A 17,544-nucleotide genomic window follows, 5' to 3' on the forward strand; every position below is an offset into this window, starting at 1 on the left:
TTTGACTTGGTCTGAAGTCAGAAACAACAAGTCCCAGAAGGACCAGCTCAGCTCATCCCTCCCCGGTTTTCCTCCCTCAGCCATCACACCTGACTCAGGTAGGAGGAAAGAGGATGGACATCCCACCTAACACGTGCTTGTGCGTCCGTGGCTCTTATTTCTATGAGCTCCCGAGTTTTCTGAAGTTTCTGTACCTGTGGACAATGCAGCATTTGAAATTTTCCATTCTTCAGATGAGAAAGTGCTATCATGAAAGGGGACAAAACACGTAATTTAAGTGCCATCTCTCTCCTGCTTTCAGTGGTCATGTCTGGAGAAAGATGGGCTGAAAAGACATGAGTGAAGGACAGTCAGTCTGGGCTCTCTGTGGAAAGCCCACGTGCCCCTTGGTTCTCCTGGGCAGAACCTACAGACATCTGCCTGCTGCCCGTCATTCCCACTTTTAGCTCCTTTGTTGGGTGGTCACCCTCCTTTGGTTGGTGGCCAGCTCTTTGGACCTCGCCATCACCGCCTTTCTCACCATCAGCTCCCAGCACAGCCTCACGGGAACTAGAAGGAGAAGAGTTGAAAATATTCACACACACACACACAAGTTCATCCACCAGGAAAGGCCCTTTAAAGCAGAGAATGTCTCTCAAGGAAGGAGAGGCTATGGGTCAGGGGGCATGGAGAACCGAGTGCGGGTAGAGAAGACGAGTTGGGACCAACCAGAGAGGAAGGCGAGGGTTAAGCTCCGCCCTCAGTGCTCTTGTTGTTCTTTCTCCTGATCAACAGAAGTCCATTTGCAGAGGGTGAGATGGACTTCATAGTCGTGTGAGAGGTGGGGGAGACTGCCACCGTGGCCCGAGCCCCAGCAGGAGGCAGTCAGCCCCCCCCCCCCCCCATGGAGCAGGGAGCACGAAAGGACAGGGGCCCGGAGAATCCTTGGAGGTCCCTGGAGGAACCACAGGTGGCTGCACTGAGGGCAGGTGTGGAAGCTGCCCTATGCTCGGGCTCCATGTGCAGACATGCTGCTGCAGGAACGGCAGATGGTGACCTCTGACCAGTGTGAACAGACTTGAGGCAGCAGTTGGAGAGCCCTGAGCCCCACCCATGGCCCCCAAGAGCTCACTCCCTGCTCTGCAAGGAGCCTCTCTGCCTCCATGGGTCACTCCAGGCAGAACTGGGGTGCAGCTTGCTTTTCAGGGTGGGGTCTGGTACAGTCCCCTAGAGAAGCAGAGTCCTGGGGCTGAGGGTCCCCGAGGGAGAGTTAGTCCTGCCTCAGGGGGACAGAGGGACCTGAGAGGGCCAGGCTGGAGAGGGCACAAAGGGACTCCTGCAGCTGCGGGAGGGGGTGGTGGACAGGATGGGCAGGAGTTCTCTCTGAAGAAGCTAGAGCCTCAAAAACCCTATCTACCTGATATTTTAGAGGAGTGGTAACTACCTCCCAACACTGCCTAGAATTCCTAGCTTAGCCAAACTGTTGAGAATCATCTAGGAGTTGGCAAAACAACCAGATCTGCCCATTACCTGTTTTTGCAAGTAAAGTTTAATTGGAACACAGTGTATTCATTCATGTACATATTGTCCAACAATAGGGTTGAGTAGTTGTGACAAAGACTGAAGGGCTTCAAAAGCCTAAAAATTGGTCCTCTCTGATCCTTTACAAAAAAGTTAGCTGACTCCTATTTAGATTAGCAAGAGACTTAAAGATGTATGTGGGAAATTGACCTGTGTTTTAATCCTGAATCAGCAACTTGACTAGCGATGTGTTTGTGTAAGTCTCTCCAGCCTCTAGGCCATAGTTTCTAACCTGTGAATTATTTATAGTGCCTTCCAGGATTAGGAGAGAATAAATGAGCACTTAGCCCTGAGACCAGGCCCTGGAAATCCCCCCATACATGCACTGGGGGGGGGGGTTGGTGGAGGTTGGGGGGACTTGTACCCTGGTGCTATCCCAATCCCTAGTGTCCTCCACAGTGTGATTTTTTAAAAATTGTGGTAAGATATACATACCCTGTTTCCTCGAAAATAAGATTTAGCCAGACAATCAGCTTAATGTGTCTTTTGGAGGAAAGATTAATATAAGACCCAGTCTTATATAAGACTGGATCTTATAGTATAAGACTGGGTATTATATTATATTATACCAGATCTTATAGTAAAATAAGACTGAGTCTTACAGTAATGTTTGCTCCAAAAGACTCATTAGAGCTGATTGTCTGACTAGGTCTTGTCTTCGGGGAAACATGGTAACATAAAATTACCATCTTAACCATTTTTAAGTGTGTATATAGTTCACTTGTATTCAGTACATTCCCTTTGTTGTGCTGCCATCACCACCATCCATTTCCAGTACTCTTCATCTTGCAAAATAGAAACTCTGTCCCCATTAAGCACTACTCCCCATTCCCACCTCCTCCTAGTTCCTGGTAACCACCATTCTACCTCCTGTCTATGAATCTGACTACTCTAAATACCTCATATAAGTGGAATCCTACAGCATTTGTCTTTTTGTGACTGGCTTGGTTCACTTAGCATCATCTCAGAGTTCACCCACGTCATAGCATATATTGGAACTTCCTTCCTTTTTAAGGCTGAATAGGATTCCATCGTACGGACATACCACATTTTGTTTATCCATTTATCAGCTGATGGACACTTGGGTTGCTTCACACCTTTGAGTGTGACTAATACTTCTATGAACATGGGTGTATAAATACTCTTCAAATCCCTGCTTTCAATTCTGTTGGGTACATACCCAGAAGCGGAATGACTGGCTCATGTGTTAGTTCTGTTTAACTCTTGAGGGGCGGCCATACTGTTTTCCGTAGTGGCTGTACCATCACACTGTGAGTTTAAGCGGAAGTCACCTGCCCTCCGTCAGAGATAGCGAAAGGCCATTTCTGCTGAAGACGGCTCCTTCCACTCGTTTCCAGCTGCTGCTCTTCTTGTTTGTGTCCAGTCTACATGAGTGAGGGTGATTTTGCCTCTTAGAGGACATTTGGCAATGTCTGCAGACATTTTTGATTGAAACTGCCGGAGAAGGAGGTGCTACGAGCATCTGCTAGGTAATGCCCAGGGATGTGGCTGAATATCCTGTAACGCACAGGGCAGCTCCTCCCCCACTTCCCTCTCCAGCAGAGAATTATCCACTTCAAGATGTCAGTAGTACAGAGGTTGAGAAGCCCTAGTTTACACCAAGGAATCGGCCCGAACCAAGCAAATCAAAGCAGAGAGAAGAAAAAAGGTAGCTCCTGCCTCCTGGACCTCACATCCTCACCTTGAAGATATTTGGTTCTGGAAACTGAGCTACACCACAGGGAAGAGAGTGGTTGGTGCTGGCACAGAGCTCTAAACAGGAAAGGAGGGAAATTTGAATTCTGACCATAAAGGTGGCTCTCTTCTAGTTTTCTCTTTAAGAAGTGTTCTCTTAGACCTGTTCAAAGCTGTGCAAACATTCACTTTAATCTGCATGAGACATGTTACTGGTCTGGTGACATGGAAGGTAGAGGGGTCTGGCTGGAGTGCAACAAATACAGCATTTTTCAATGGCTCTTGAGCCTGAACCCTCAGTACTGCTGCTGCAGGAATGCACTCTGGGCCAGGTCCTGGAAAATCCCATTTATAAGACCTTGCCGGCAACCAACAGCAGTGCTGGTCAGGAGTCTAGACCAGTGTTCTGTAAATAGGAGTTCAGCATCTCAGCATCCCCTGCGATCACTTTTTTTTTTTTTTTTTTTTTTTTTTAAGATTTTATTGGGGAAGGGGAACAGGACTTTATTGGGGAACAGTGTGTACTTCCAGAATTTTTCCAAGTCAAGTTGTTGTCCTTTCATTTGTAGTTTTGTTGAGGGCACAGGTCAGCTCCAGGTCCAGTTGGCATTGCTAGTTGCAGGGTTCCACTATCCTTTGCGAGAGTCGAACCAGCAACCTTGTGGTTGAGAGGACACACTCCAACCAACTGAGCCATCGGGGAGCTCAGCGGCAGCTCAGCTTAAGGTGTCGTGTTCAATCTTAGTTGCAGGGGCAGTGCCCACCATCCCTTGCGGGACTTGAGGAGTTGAACTGGCAGCCTTGTGGTTGAGAGCCCACTGGCCCATGTGGGAATCGAACCGGCAGCCTTTGGCGTTAGGAGCAGGGAGCTCCAACTGCCTGAGCCACCGGGCCAGCCCCCTCTGTGAACACTCTTAGTCACTCATTTACTTATTCAGTTATTCAACAGATACCTAAATTCTCCATGTTTGTCAGCATTGGGCTAAGTCCTGGGGACACAATAGTGAGGAAAAATGAATGGGATTCCTGTTCTCAGAATTACCAGTCCACTGAAAGGAGCAGACATTCATCAGGGAACTGCTCCTACACTATGTAAAATACAAACTGAGGTGAGACTTATACATTAGAGAATGTGTTTTGGGGAGCCTGTATAACCTGGTGGTCACAGAGGCTCACTGAAGAAGTGATGCCAGAGCTGAGAGTAAAGCAGAAAATCAGAGTTTACTTGAAGGCGGGGAGGAAGGCCCGTGTTTAAAGGAGCCCTGGAATTCTAAAGAGCTGGCTGGGCTGTGGGCTGTGTGAACAGGGCGAGATGACTTCCTCCCATTTCTTCTCTCCCCTGCCTGCCCTTCCAGATGGAAGTGGAAGTGAAACAGGATCTGTAAGTGAGACAGGATCTCTGGAAGGTTAGTAAAGTGGTGGTGCCGGCCAGGTAGACTTCAGGTGGGGTGGGCAGCTGCGGAATGGTAATGCAGATAAGGAGCTACAGAATGTATGCATCAGAGGACCATGGGACCTTGTGGGAATGTGGGAGCCCTGAGGGGGAAACAGGTTCTTCATCCAGCTCTGGTCTCTGCTGTGACTTTTGTAGGCAAATCTCAGAGCCTCGCAGGTTATTTGCACAGTGGAATGAATAATTTTGTCTGTACATAGCACTAGGTACCCAGGGGACAAGACCAGAATAAGTTGGTTTTACGCGGCTCTGCAAGCCCTGAGAGGAAAGATAAATAAGAGGTAATTATAGTTCTTAAGACTAAAGGATTTTCCAAGTAGGGCCAATAAAGAGGGGTTAAAGAATGTGGCATGGGGCAGCTTGCAGAGCAGCTGAAGAAGCACGTGGTACTAAGCAGCACCCAGGATGGGAAGAGTAAGAATTACTTGGAGGATATAATATTGCTTTCCCCATCCTCACTGACAACAGAAAGAGGAAACCAGGTTTGAGAGGTAGACGAGAAGGACCGGGATTAGGACATGGGAAGGATTTGTGATCGGAGGTGTTGTCAGATTCAGGAATGGGTGCCCAAGGTAGGTTATCACGGAGCTCTTCCCGCTTCACACTAGCAAGAGACAAGCTACCATGTGGGGGCTGGTTTGGGCAAAAGGCAAGTTGAGGGTCCCACTGACCTCTGCCCTTTCCTCCCAGCCCATCTCTAGCCCCAGCACGTGTAACACATGGCATTTCAGATGAGGTCCAGCAATCCTAGGCTGAGGGGAGGGATGGGAGAAGGCTATTCCCAAGGAAAGGACTGGAATCTGGATAGGACAGGAGCTTGAGTTTTCACCCCGCCTCCAGGGTGATGCCTTTTGTTTCAGTGGAGCTAACAGACTTCCTGCTTGCAAATCGGACGCCCTCCTCACTCCCTGTTCTCTTACTGTGGCTTTTGAGACAGCTGGTTTATGGGTTGTTGGCAAGCCAGAGATTCTGCTGTCTGCTAAGCAGTGTACTTCTAGAATTTTTGCACACACTCTCACTCCCCTTTCTTAAAAAACAAAACAAAAAACAACCTCATTCGTATTTAATTCAATTCTTCTAAATAGCTTCCGCGTCAGTCTGTCTTCCCACCTTGTGTTGCATCACAGTCTCCCTCGTGGGTGTCCTGCCAAATTAAACTTGATGGCGTATCAGCTAGCAGAGTGCCACAGGGTCAGCCAGGGGTTCTTGCACGTTGTGTTACAGGCTGTCACACCTGCAGGCTCCTTTTTGTTCAGGTGGGTGCATACCTTCCTTCCTGCAGCCCTGTGTTCATGGTCTTCAGCTGTCAGTTCACACAGGCGGTTTTGTGCAGTTGTCTCGGGTAACTGGGAGGAGAGGGGAGGGTGGGCTGGGATATATAATGAACTCCTTGGGGAGTCCTCATTTGGAGCCTTAGATTATTAGGGTATAAAAGGACACTTGCAACTATGCATATTGGCCTTGGCCCGGGGCCACTGAGCCTCAGGCAGAAGCCAGAGGGCAGCGTGGCGCTCAGCCCATTGCTCCTCATCCCAGCCATTGGGCCCTGCCTTTCCATCACTGTGTGGTCCTAGTGAGCTCAGGACTCAGATCCGGTGTTTATTTGTGACCTCACACACGGTCTTGGCTAGTTCCCCCTCTAAAACACAGATACTCTCAGGGGATCGATACTTTAAGCCGGTGGCAGTTAGCATCTTATCCAGGAATTAGTTGAGAGCCAGAAGGGAGCAGGAGTGGGGCACAGCCTGCTGCCATGGGTGCAGGTCACTCAGAGGGAAGAAGGGGGCTTATCCAGCACCCCCTCAGAGCTGAAGGACCAATATGTGTGTCCAAATGCGCTGCTGGGGCCCTGGGACAGGAGTGGCCTCCATCAGGGAAGGCTCTGAATGTAACTCACACCTGCATCTCAACAGGGGAGGGAGCAGGGCAGAGGAAAGGGGGCTTGGGCAGAGCAGGAAAAACTGGGCACAAACCTGGCTCTGCCACTCATTCACCCAGTGGCCTTGGTGGGTCAGTGGCTCTCGCCCTCGCCCTCGCCCTCACCCTCGCCCTCGCCCTCGCCCTCGCCCTCACCCTCGGCCTCTGCCTCTCCCTCGCCCTCTCTGTCTGCCAGGCCCTGTGCCATATTCTTTACACTCGTTATCTCATTGAACTTGACAGCACCGTGCTGCGTACATATCATCCTACAATTGAGTCCTGGACAGTCTCAGTCCTTCACAGGTGTGAACTCTGGAGTCAGACCTGGATTTGACTCCTGGCAATGTCATTTACTGGCTGGGCAACCTTGAGACAGGTGATAGAACTTCACAGTTCTCTAGAAAATGGGGATAACAATGCCCACCTCAAAGGATTGTCATAAGAATTAAATGCAAATATATATGCTTATACATGATATATAAATATATTGAAAAATATGTACATGTTTATTTACTTGTAACTCACTTAGCAAGTTGCCTCGCATATTGGTAGTCACGCCATAAATGGACGTGCGAATACGCAGAGGGGAAGGATGGGGAGGCGGGCTTCAGCAGCAGCTGCTGTCTTGTGGAGGACAGGGCATCGCTAGACTGCTTTTGGCGAGAGGCTCCGCAGCCCCAGGCAGCCCTCCATGGTCAGCGCGGGGTTAACCACTGTGGTTTGGCTTGCTTGCAGAGGCTCCATGCGGAGCTGCCACTCAGCCTGGAGGAACTGGAAGATGTGTTTGATGCCCTGGACGCAGATGGCAACGGCTATCTGACCCCAGAGGAGTTCACCACTGGTTTTAGTAAGTTCTGATGGATTCTGGGGCCCCAGGGTGTGGGTCCACCCTACCAGATGTCAGGTTAGAGCACAAGCTTTCCTGCCTTCCTGAAGTTTCCGGGCTCTGCATTTGGGGTAGGAGGGCCTTTTTTCATACATCCTCCTTGGCTGCTCACACCACTGTTACACATTGCTCACCACGCCATCACTGCCAAGTCCCCTGGCACCCAGGAAGGCCGAGGGCTATGCAAGGGAGCTCTGGCAGAAGGCCTGGCACAAAATGGGGAGCTGAGATGGATTTCCAGCCTCTCCTCTCTGCCTCAATACTAGTGGACGGCAGAGCGGGAGGACTCCGACCGAGTCTGGCTGAGTCTTCCAAGGTGAGGGGTGCCAGCGTCAGATAAATGTCGGGAAGGTTTGAATAGACCCATCATCCTCAAGATAACTGGGAGGAAAGAGCACTGAGATCCATGAACAAGACAAAGAAACTAGCTATGCCATCAAGCCACACTGATCTAATGTGGGTTAGAGCAAATACTGGTCAGATATCAGCAGGTAAGTTCCACCACTCCTCTAGCTCACACAAGGTGCTGTACATACACTTTACTTAGGAGTATCTGATGCCCTTCCTGCCCTTGGTGAGTTTGTAAGTGGCAGATTGCTGTATTGCCCGGCAGTTTGCGTATGGAAAAGTGCACCCGGACCGCTGAGTAACTTGTGAATGTGAAGTAGAGCGAGGCTGGGAGTCAGGATGCCGAGATGGTAACAGCATGGAGCATAGGCAGGCAGCTGCGGGAGTGCAGGGGAGGGAAGGTCCGGTTGTGTAGGAAGACATCAATGAAGAGATGAGTTCTGAGCCAGACTTTAAAGAATCAAGAACCATCCAGGTGCCACGGTACCTGCCATGCATCCTACCTTTCCCAGGTTCTAGCATCTCTGGCAGTATCTCTTGGAAGTAGGAAAGACACAAAATCCAGAACATGGTATCCAAGGATCTGTGCTGTAGGGGGTTTCCCCTTTTCTTCTCTCAGATGAACCCCAAATGATTCACAGCAAGTGAGAAAGCAAAGGTCTTCCTGGGTGAGTATTGCCCAGTTGAGATTCTTGTGCCATGCATCCCCAGGTCACTTCTTCTTCAGCCAGAAGAAGCCACGTGAGGAAGATGCAGGTGAACAGATGGCCCAGCTCCAGGAAGAGCAGGTGTACCAGGCCAGAGGGGAAGAGCATCTGGGTGACATGGACGAAGAGGAGGAAGCCCAGTTCCAGATGCTGATGGACAGACTTGGAGCCCAGAAGGTTTTAGAAGAGTAAGTGATCACAGTGATTGGGGGTGGAGGCCAGCCCAGCAGCAGCCTCTTTATCTGGTCCATTCGGCCATCGGCATGTGTTACGCCCCAAGCTCCGAGCTGCCAGCTGCAGGTCTTGGCCCACACAGCCTGTCCTTTGCAATGATTTGTCTGCGTGTCATGGTCCTGGGCGGTCTCAGCTTTGGATGCGTTTCTGCACGGGCATTACCCTCTCCCTGTGTCTCCCACTCTCGTCACTTATGTGGTCAGCACAGTCCGCAGCTCAGCGAGGCTCACACATCGAAGCTGTGCCAGGCCTTGACGGTTTTTGGTGAGTTTTGCCTAAGGCCTCACCATCCGCTCGCCAGCACTGCCACCTCCCTTGGAGCCAACCCAGGGTCTCTGGGGTTGCAGTGCGTCCCAGCCACCCCACCCGTGGCAGGCTCCCGGCAAAGATTCTTTACGTGGAAGTGTTCATACGTTGTATCCCTGAACTAAACCAAACCCATCAGAAAGCTGAGGCAGGAAACACCAGTTTTTACCAGTTACTGGAATAATCTGAAAATTTTAGATAGTTGGCACTTCAAACAAAACAATACCCCAATTTTCTTTTCTTTTTTTCAAAATGTGTTTTGGAATAAAGAGACGTGTGGATCTAAGCCCTGACATTTAAAACAAAATGAAATGATATAAAATAAAATAAGAAAAAGTAACGTAAATTAAAACGAAACGAAAGTAAAATAAAATTAAATTTAACTAAACTAAAAGCGTGATGGTATAAATAATGGAAACCAGACAGGGACTTGAAAAACGTGGAATGCATCCTGTCCCCTTTTCCCATTTCAGGGTCTCTAGGTCTTGGGTGTCATGAGGGGTGGGAATGGCCTAAGGATTGCAGCTGGTGTGTCCTGAGCTTGGGAAGAGGAGACACTGTACTGGAAGGTGACAAAGAGGAAGAAGAAAGAAGGGGCCTGCACACAGCCCACTGGCCGAAGAAAGTGTCTGCTGCTCTGTGAAGTTTTCAGCAAATGTAGGCTGTGCAAATGATTTGCAGACTGTGTCAGAGTTGAGAAAGTCAGGCAAGAGCTTTTGCCAAACAAGGAAGGGACAGGCAGAGGCCTAGGAGAGAGCCCTGTGGGAGGCTTCGCACAGGAAGTGGAACGACAGTGGCAGCAGCAGGAGCTCTGCTGCAGGCCAGATCTGCAGAGCTGGAGTGGGGCTGATGGCTGTGGTGGGGCTGCAGCTCCGTGAGAAGCTCATTAGGCAGACACCTCACTCAGCCTCTCCCAGGACAAGAGGCCAGAGCACAGACCACCGCTGGTGCCCGTATGAAGCCTCCTCCTGTGGGAGGGGGGAAGAGAGGGCGGTGTGGGCGAGCCAAGGGACCAGAGTAAAGAGAGGCGCCTCTCAGCCCACCCATCACGGCCAGGACGGCCACCCTCCTGGCAGGGCTGTCAAACCCCGAGAGTTCACCAGCTGTTTCTCTGAGGACCTACGTGAAAGGCCTGTGCAGAGCTGAGTCAGTCTGAGGAATCCTGGAGAAGAGAAGGCTCTGGGGAGGCTTTCAAGAGTGGTCTACAAAGTTTCATACGCAGAAGATGGTGAACAGCGATTTCCATCCACGTTGAAGTGGAACAAGAAGGAAGTGGGTGAAGTTCCAGCATGAGGAACTGTCATGACCGTGGGGCCCCGGGGAAGCAGATCGAGGAGGCTGTGACGACTTGGCTGTCCTGGAGGACAGGTGTGGACAGATGGGCCTCGCAGGACCCATGCTCGCCCTGCACCCGTGTCCTTCCAGGAGGAGTACCCCAGGCATAGACTGGACATCTGGACTCCCAACTCTTTTTGGTGGTTGGATTGACTGGGTGATTTTGCAGCGTATGGGCCTGGCTTATTTTTCATCAAGCATTGAAAGACTTGTCCCTTCTCCGGAAACATGGGGGGAGGTTATATGGCCATGACTAGTGGTTCAAAGAGCTTTGGAGAAGGTCAAGTGGGTCTGCAACCCCCCCAGACACTAGCTGATGGGGGGCAGCTCTGCCAGGCTACATTAGGAATTTGGCAGATGCGAATGGATACACCTAGACTAGCAAGATGGATCTTGGTTTTTACAACGCACTTCATCAGGGGAGCAACGTGCCACAGTGACAGGAGGCCATCGTGGCATCTCCCTGCCGCCTTTCATCTCTGAACCTGTTGTGCCATCTCGATGGTGCCTATATGCCAAAGTGGACAGCCACAGCAGTTCTGTGCGGGGGAAACAAACTCATTATGGGAAACGGGGACACGCCTGACCCCCCTCTCGTTTCCCAGCTTCCTTCATATCATCCAGTTTAGTGCTGGGTTCTCAACAGATAAGACATACTGCCAGGTGGATAGGTGGTCTAGATGAGCTGGTGCGTGTTTAGATGGGGTGGAGCAAGGGAAGGAGGGAGGCAGGGATGAGACAGATGAGGAGGTGACTAACCAGAGGTAGGTTTATTTCTCAGAGAGTGCCGTCTATGCCCCAGGCTCATTGCTAACATGGCATTATCAAATATCACTCCTGAGGAAAGTTCCTCAAATATAGTGCTGGTTACACCAACACAGAGGATTTCATTCTTTATCCTGAGGGTTTCTGGTTTTAGAATTCAATGGTGTGTAAATCAGATTGCTCTCTGGCTCAGTGAGATCATTGCCTGAAGATCATTGAATTTCTCCAGAGAGGACAGCAGGGTCCAAGGTGTGTCCCATTCCTCCCTGCTGGTCAGCATGAGCCTCGGTGTCTCTGTGGCCATGCGTGCACACACATGCCCAGGGTGCCTGGAGTCCCCCGTGTCTTTGTCTCTCTGTGGCCGTGCGTGCACACATGTGCCCAGGGTGCCTGGGGTCCCCTGTGTCTTTGTCTTTGCCTGCTCCACCCCTCCTGACATTGTTTGTCTTTCCGTGTGTGCACACACACCTTTCAGACTTGCTCCTTCCCTTCTTTCACCTGCCAGTCATTCCCGGTGCCACCAGGGCCCAGTGGGGTGTTGCATGTTCTCTTCCATTCCCCGCAGTGACAGTTGCTCTCTGCCATCCATCAGATGGCACATCTTTACCTCTCAGCTGTGAGGACAAATGCTGGAGCTACGAGAGAGTGTGTCACCCTAGCTTCCTAGGGTGACACACTCTCTCGTAGCTCCAGCATTTGTCCTCACATGCACCAGACTCCCATCCTGCTCTCTGCTTCCGGGCATCTGAGGTGTGCCCAGCACGTGGCTGTGCATACCCAGCACCCTCAGCCCATCAGAGAGATGGGACAGTAGAAGCGGTCAGGCGAGGCAGAGAAGCAGGCCCCCACAGAAGCCAACAGCCCCGAGGTTGCCTCCTGGCCCCATCAGTTACCAGCTGAGTGGCCTGAGTCACTCACGTCACCTCTCCTCATCTGCTTCCTCATCTGTAAATGGGTGACGGCAGCACAGCCGCGTAGGTTACTGTGAGGATAAAATGAGCTGATGTGCACACAGCAAGCATTCGGGAAATGCTAGCTACTCTCGTTGTCATAATGGTGACACCGTTGTTTCCAGCGGTCAGTTTCACATCTGGGAACCTGCGCTCCGGGAAAGCCTCGTTTCCACACTCCCATGTGTATGTCCCTTTCCTCCTGCAGTGAAAGCGATGTCAAGCAGCTCTGGCTGCAGCTGAAGAAGGACGAACCGCACTTACTGTCCAACTTCGAGGATTTCCTGACCAGAATCTTCTCGCAGCTCCAAGAAGCCCACGAGGAGAAGAACGAACTGGAGTGCGCCCTGAAAAAGTGGGTACCCTCAGCTGCTCTCTGTACATATGTGCGAAGGACAGGAACACAAAGTGCTCTTTTTCTTGTGACACCTCCTTATCACTGTCTGCCAGAGTCGGGGCCAGCCCTATAGCTGCCACTTTATGTCTGTCTGTCTATCTATCAATCAGTCAATCAATCTATCCTCTCTCTCTCTCTCTCTCTCTCTCTCTCTCTCTCTCTATCTATCTATCTATCTTTCTATGTTTAAGCCCTTGCTCACATGTATTAGGTCCTCACCATATGCTAGGCACTATTCTAAATACTTTATGAACACTAGCTCATTTGGACTATTTATTATTATCGGCATTTATAGATGAGGAAATTGAGGGAAAGGTTAAGTACCACGCCCCGGAACACACAGGCAGGGCCAGGATTCACAGACAGAGATAGCCTGGCACCCCAGACGAGGTGAACACTCTGCCTGCCTCTGGACAGGAAGACCCCCGCATAACAGACCTGCCCCCAACCCTGGACTGGCCCTCAGTCGGCTGAGTTTCCCCCTCCTGACCACTCCGTCCCATCAGGGGGTCACATCTCTCCTCTGCCCTCTTTGCGCCCAGGACCTCTCCAGATAACTAGTGATTTCTAGGAGTCCTGCTTTGCCCGGAGGAGGCAGGACCAGGCCAAGCGAACAGCAACACCGGACGAGGTTGCCCAGGAATCGAATGGGAGTCAGCCGGCACCCGAGGGCACAGATACGGCGCGGGGCAGCCTGATGACGCCCATCTGCCTGTGGGAATAAGTGGGCCGTGGCGGCGCTGTGCTTGTCCACACACGTTACACATCAAAGCTACATTACAGCAACCAGCTCGTGCGCTGGGCAACACGGGGTAACTAATTCGTCACCCTGAAGGTGCAGCCAAAATGCAGGGCGGGGTTTGGGTCGAGCCCGGAAGCGTGCCCTGCTTCCCCACCCCCCACGTGCACGCTCGCCCCCACCGGAGACGCGCTCAGATGCCACCGGAATCCCCCACAGTTCCAACGCAGGCCACGCCCCTCCGCCGCCCCGCCCCTCCGTGCGGAGGCTTCCTCGTGCCCAGCGCTGCCTCCTGGGGGCAGTGTTCACAGGCTGTGTGGACACGGGCTTAGGGAAGCACGCAAGCCCCAATTTATGGCAAAATGCGATCGCCATGTGTCTTACTGTGTAGATCAGCTATCCGCACATTACCCCGAGCTCCTTTGCATTTGTGCCTCCCCCACATTAACTCTAAAAATAACTTGTTGAGGTCCATTGGGTGTACCCAGTTCTGGAAAAGAGGATCTTCAGGATCCTGAGTTATGAGAAAGTTGTGGCCAAGTAGTGCTGGAGGGAACACGTTTTGGTTAGAGGAATGTTATGAGCATTTTGGGGCAAGGCCCCCAAGGCTTGGAGAAAGGAGGTGTTGAGGGTACACTTCTATATAGTCTTTAGCTGATTGAGCCGTGAGCCAGACAGATCCAAATTTGAGTGTTGGCTCTGCCACCTATTACCTACTAGCTGTGTGACTTAGGACAACTCTCTTAACCTCTCTGAGTCTCACCTTCCTTGTCTGTAAGATTGGGATGATAATAGTATCCATCTCATAGAGCCGTGAGGATTAAATGTGATAATACATGTAAGCATTTGAAACAGTGTTGGCAGACACATAAGTATTCAACGAATGTTATAATAATTATTATTGTTCTAAATGTTTGTCAATCTTAGAGGATTTGCTGGGTTGAAGTGGAGAGTTTCAGTCTTGATACAATCAGAGGTGAAATTGCAGGATCGCTTTGCCCTCCCAGACAGCATGGTGCACGTGTAGAGCCTCGCTGCTCAGTGTGGTCCAGGGACCAGCAGCATCAGCATCGCCTGGAAACTTCTTAGGAATGCAGAATCTCAGGCCTCGCCCCGCCCCTACTGAATCTGCAATTTAACAAGATGTCCAGGTGCTTTATGTGTGGATTGGAGAAGGGGAATCGGGGTGGGGGGAGGTGGAGGGGTGGGTGGGGTGGGCTGAGTCAGGAGCTCTGGGTGTGAGTCATGCGTAGCTCTCCAACCAGCTAGCTCTGTGACTTTGCTCAAGTCTCTGGCCTCTCTGAGCATGGTTTTCCACCTGTCACATGAGGGGGATGGACTCATTTCTGACCCTCAGCACACCCCCACTCCCCTCTGACCCCAGCAAAAGTCAGGTGGCACCCCCCAGAGTGGAGGGTACTCTTGTTTTCTAAAGAGGGGAGGGTCACAATCTAAATGGGTAGGCAATGACCCAGCCCACTGCTGGAATCTCACCTGTAGGACCTGTTCTGCCCAGAGCTCCTGCTTTGCTGCAGTGCCTCTTAACCCTTACATCCATCTTAAAGTGGCCTCTGCCGGAGTTTTGCCCTAATTTAGTGATTGCTTAGAAAGTTCTTGAGATGAAAGTCAAGGTCACTCTTGGCCGCATGTGCAAGACTAGCTCTCAGCCAAAGGTTCCAGCTCTCTGTGACCGTTGCCTGTTGATATCCCTGCCAGCTACACTTGCCCTGGGGTCAGCAGAGGAAGGCGCACTCCTGGCTGGGGGGCTCTGGTGGGATTGGGGACTCAGTTCTCTGGCCAGTCCCATTTCAGGGGTGTTTTCTGGGTGCAGAACCAGAGAACTGCAGGCTGTAGTGAGCAGAGCACTGCAACAGGAGAGGACAAACCTGAGTTCCTGTCCAGGCATTGACACTGACCAGCTGTGTGTGCTCAGGCAACTTGCTTTACCTCTCTGTGCATTAGTTTCCTTATTGGTAACGAGAGAATGGGATTGGTGTATTTCAAACTTTTTGTGATTGTAACTCACTGAAATAAATGCACTTGACTTTGCAACTTTCATACACTTATAAGTGTGCTTAACTGAAACTTTTCATGAAATGGTGCTCACTGTTATTATATATTGCATGCTCTGATATTTTCTATTAGAATCTATCTTATTCTCTTCTCTTCAAGACAAAAAAAAGAAAAAAAAAAAGAAAAAGTTGGTCACATCCCGTTTCTGGGCCAACTAGACCAGATGATCCACAAGGGCCCTTACACCTGAGAAGTCAAACAGGAAACTGGAATCCCCAATAGGGTATCAAATATGTAAATGAAATTCTTTACAAATGACTCAGGGTGAGGTTAGGTGATTCTGGAACATCACCTAGGAGTCGAGTTTGGAGGTTTGGGCTTGTATGTAGGAGAGTCATAGCCAGGAGGTAAAGGAAGAGAAAGGAAACTCTGGGGAGTGGTCTGGTTCAGGCTGGAGCTGGGGAATCCTGAGAACTGACACCATGCCCCAAGCTCCTCCACGGCTGGCTTTTCAGTACAGGGTATAACATTTCAACTCCCTCTGGGAAATGAGTTCCTGTCCCAGAGATGGTGATGAGAGCTCGGGTCATTACCGCTGTGGGTCCAGCTACCAGGAGATACGGTCCACGTGTTTCTAGTAGCTCGCATTTAACAAGCACTTACTCTGTGCCAGGCTCTGAGTTAAGCAAAGGGAATAGAGAGTCCCTATCTTCGGGGAATTTGTGATCACAACCATGAGCCAGAGCTTATACACAGAAAAACTCTGTCATGAGGCTCACCAGAAAATTCCCGTGCTGTTGAAACACTAGGTGGCATTGCCACTGGCAGCAGCAGCTTTTGCTTCTTTCCCAAACCACATACCTCGTTTCTTTCTCCCACTGGGCCAGAGGAGATGGGACTGACCTCGGGCGGAATCTGGCCTCAACCAGGTCAGGCAGGACCCGGACGTCCTGCCCCCAGGTCCCCAGACTGGACCCTGCCCCTCAGGGTTTACAGCTGTGCTGCAGGAAACGCAACAGGCCCACCCCGTTTCCCTCTCCAGGCTCACCTCCAGGTTCTGAAAGGCAGGAGGGCGCAGCTGAATCAAGTGCTTGGGGAGGGCTCGTGGTGACCCAGCCTCTGGGACATTGTCAGAAACAAACTGGTCCTTCCTTACCTCCCTGCCATGCATTTTTTTCTTTTTAACATGCATATTGGGAACAGGGAAGAGGCAAGTCTGGGAGCATTTGATCTCCTATCCCTTGTCCTTTGGGACAGAGGTTGAGGAAATCTCAGATTTGAGTCAGAATCCTGGATATAGTGTTTGCTTCTACAGCGTGTCCACTGGGAAGTAGCCACAGCCCCGTGTTGTGAGGTGGGGGACATGGTCAAATGCAGGAACCTCGGGCTAAAGCCCAGTTCCTCTGCTGAACTTCCTGAGTGAGGTATATTCCCATCGTGCTGCCACTTCTCTTCGGGAGGTGGGAGTCACTGTACCACTGTCACTGTACCACTGTCACTGTACCACTGTCACTGTACCACTGTCACTCTCCTCGGTGTCTGCTGTGCAGACGCTCAGAGAACTTTACAGTTAGCGTGCGGGATGGAGTTTGGACTTAGGAAGAACTTCTGGCCATCAGAATTAGGAATTTCTTTGCCATGGAAAGCATCCTCCCTAATGACATTTTCCTGGAAAAAAGCTTAAGCTCTCCAGATATAGAACGGTGCTGTCTGGAGGCAGCAGTCGGTTTGGACCTTTCACCAGAATTACTGGCAGGTGCTGAGGCCCCACCCGGGAGGGCCCAATGCACTTGGTCTGGGATCAGGGCTCGAAGTCTGCATTTATAATATATTCTGAGGGATTCCGGGTTTTGACCAGAATTGGAATCTGCTGGATAAGTTGACCTGATTGGGTTCTTTACAAGGATCTAACCCCCAGGCTGGGGGTAAGGATGAATTAGGCTGTGTCTGGGGCGTGCTTTGAGCTCTGGGGGGAAATGTGCTTTGTAGATCAAAGGCCAGCCACAGGGCCACGGGCTGCGCTCTGCCTGTCCCGGCTCAATCCTCTGCAGCTCCATGGCCTGGGCAGGTCCCCCAGGGGGCAGGTCCCCCAGGCCACCAGTCCTTATCACCAGTGGACCACATTTGGCCTTGACAAACTTGGCATGCCCTCATTGGAATCAGTTCCTCATGTGCAGTCTTTCCTTGTCCAATTGAGTCGGGCCTCAGGTAGTTTCTTGGGAGCGTGTGGGCCCTCAAG

The 17,544-nt window shown here is 51.0% G+C and overlaps 1 protein-coding gene across 3 annotated transcripts in view; it reads left to right on the forward strand.

The window, feature by feature from the left end:
* The window catches only part of CRACR2A (calcium release activated channel regulator 2A), a 133,082-nt gene that overhangs the window by 57,679 nt on the left and 57,859 nt on the right, over positions 1-17,544 (forward strand). For all 3 annotated transcript variants that reach the window (XR_012493823.2, XM_019756945.3, XM_019756948.3), the window contains exons 3-5: positions 7,361-7,472; positions 8,571-8,754; positions 12,365-12,511. Coding sequence is in view for 2 of the 3 variants with exons in the window: in XM_019756945.3 (XP_019612504.2) it covers positions 7,361-7,472; positions 8,571-8,754; positions 12,365-12,511 (443 nt within the window). In the remaining variant the exon portion in view is untranslated. The remainder of the gene's footprint in view (positions 1-7,360; positions 7,473-8,570; positions 8,755-12,364; positions 12,512-17,544) is intronic.

Source organism: Rhinolophus sinicus, chromosome 1 (assembly GCF_057876585.1).
Source record: "Rhinolophus sinicus isolate RSI-liver-muscle chromosome 1, RSI-T2T, whole genome shotgun sequence".
NCBI classification, from domain to species: domain Eukaryota; kingdom Metazoa; phylum Chordata; class Mammalia; order Chiroptera; family Rhinolophidae; genus Rhinolophus; species Rhinolophus sinicus.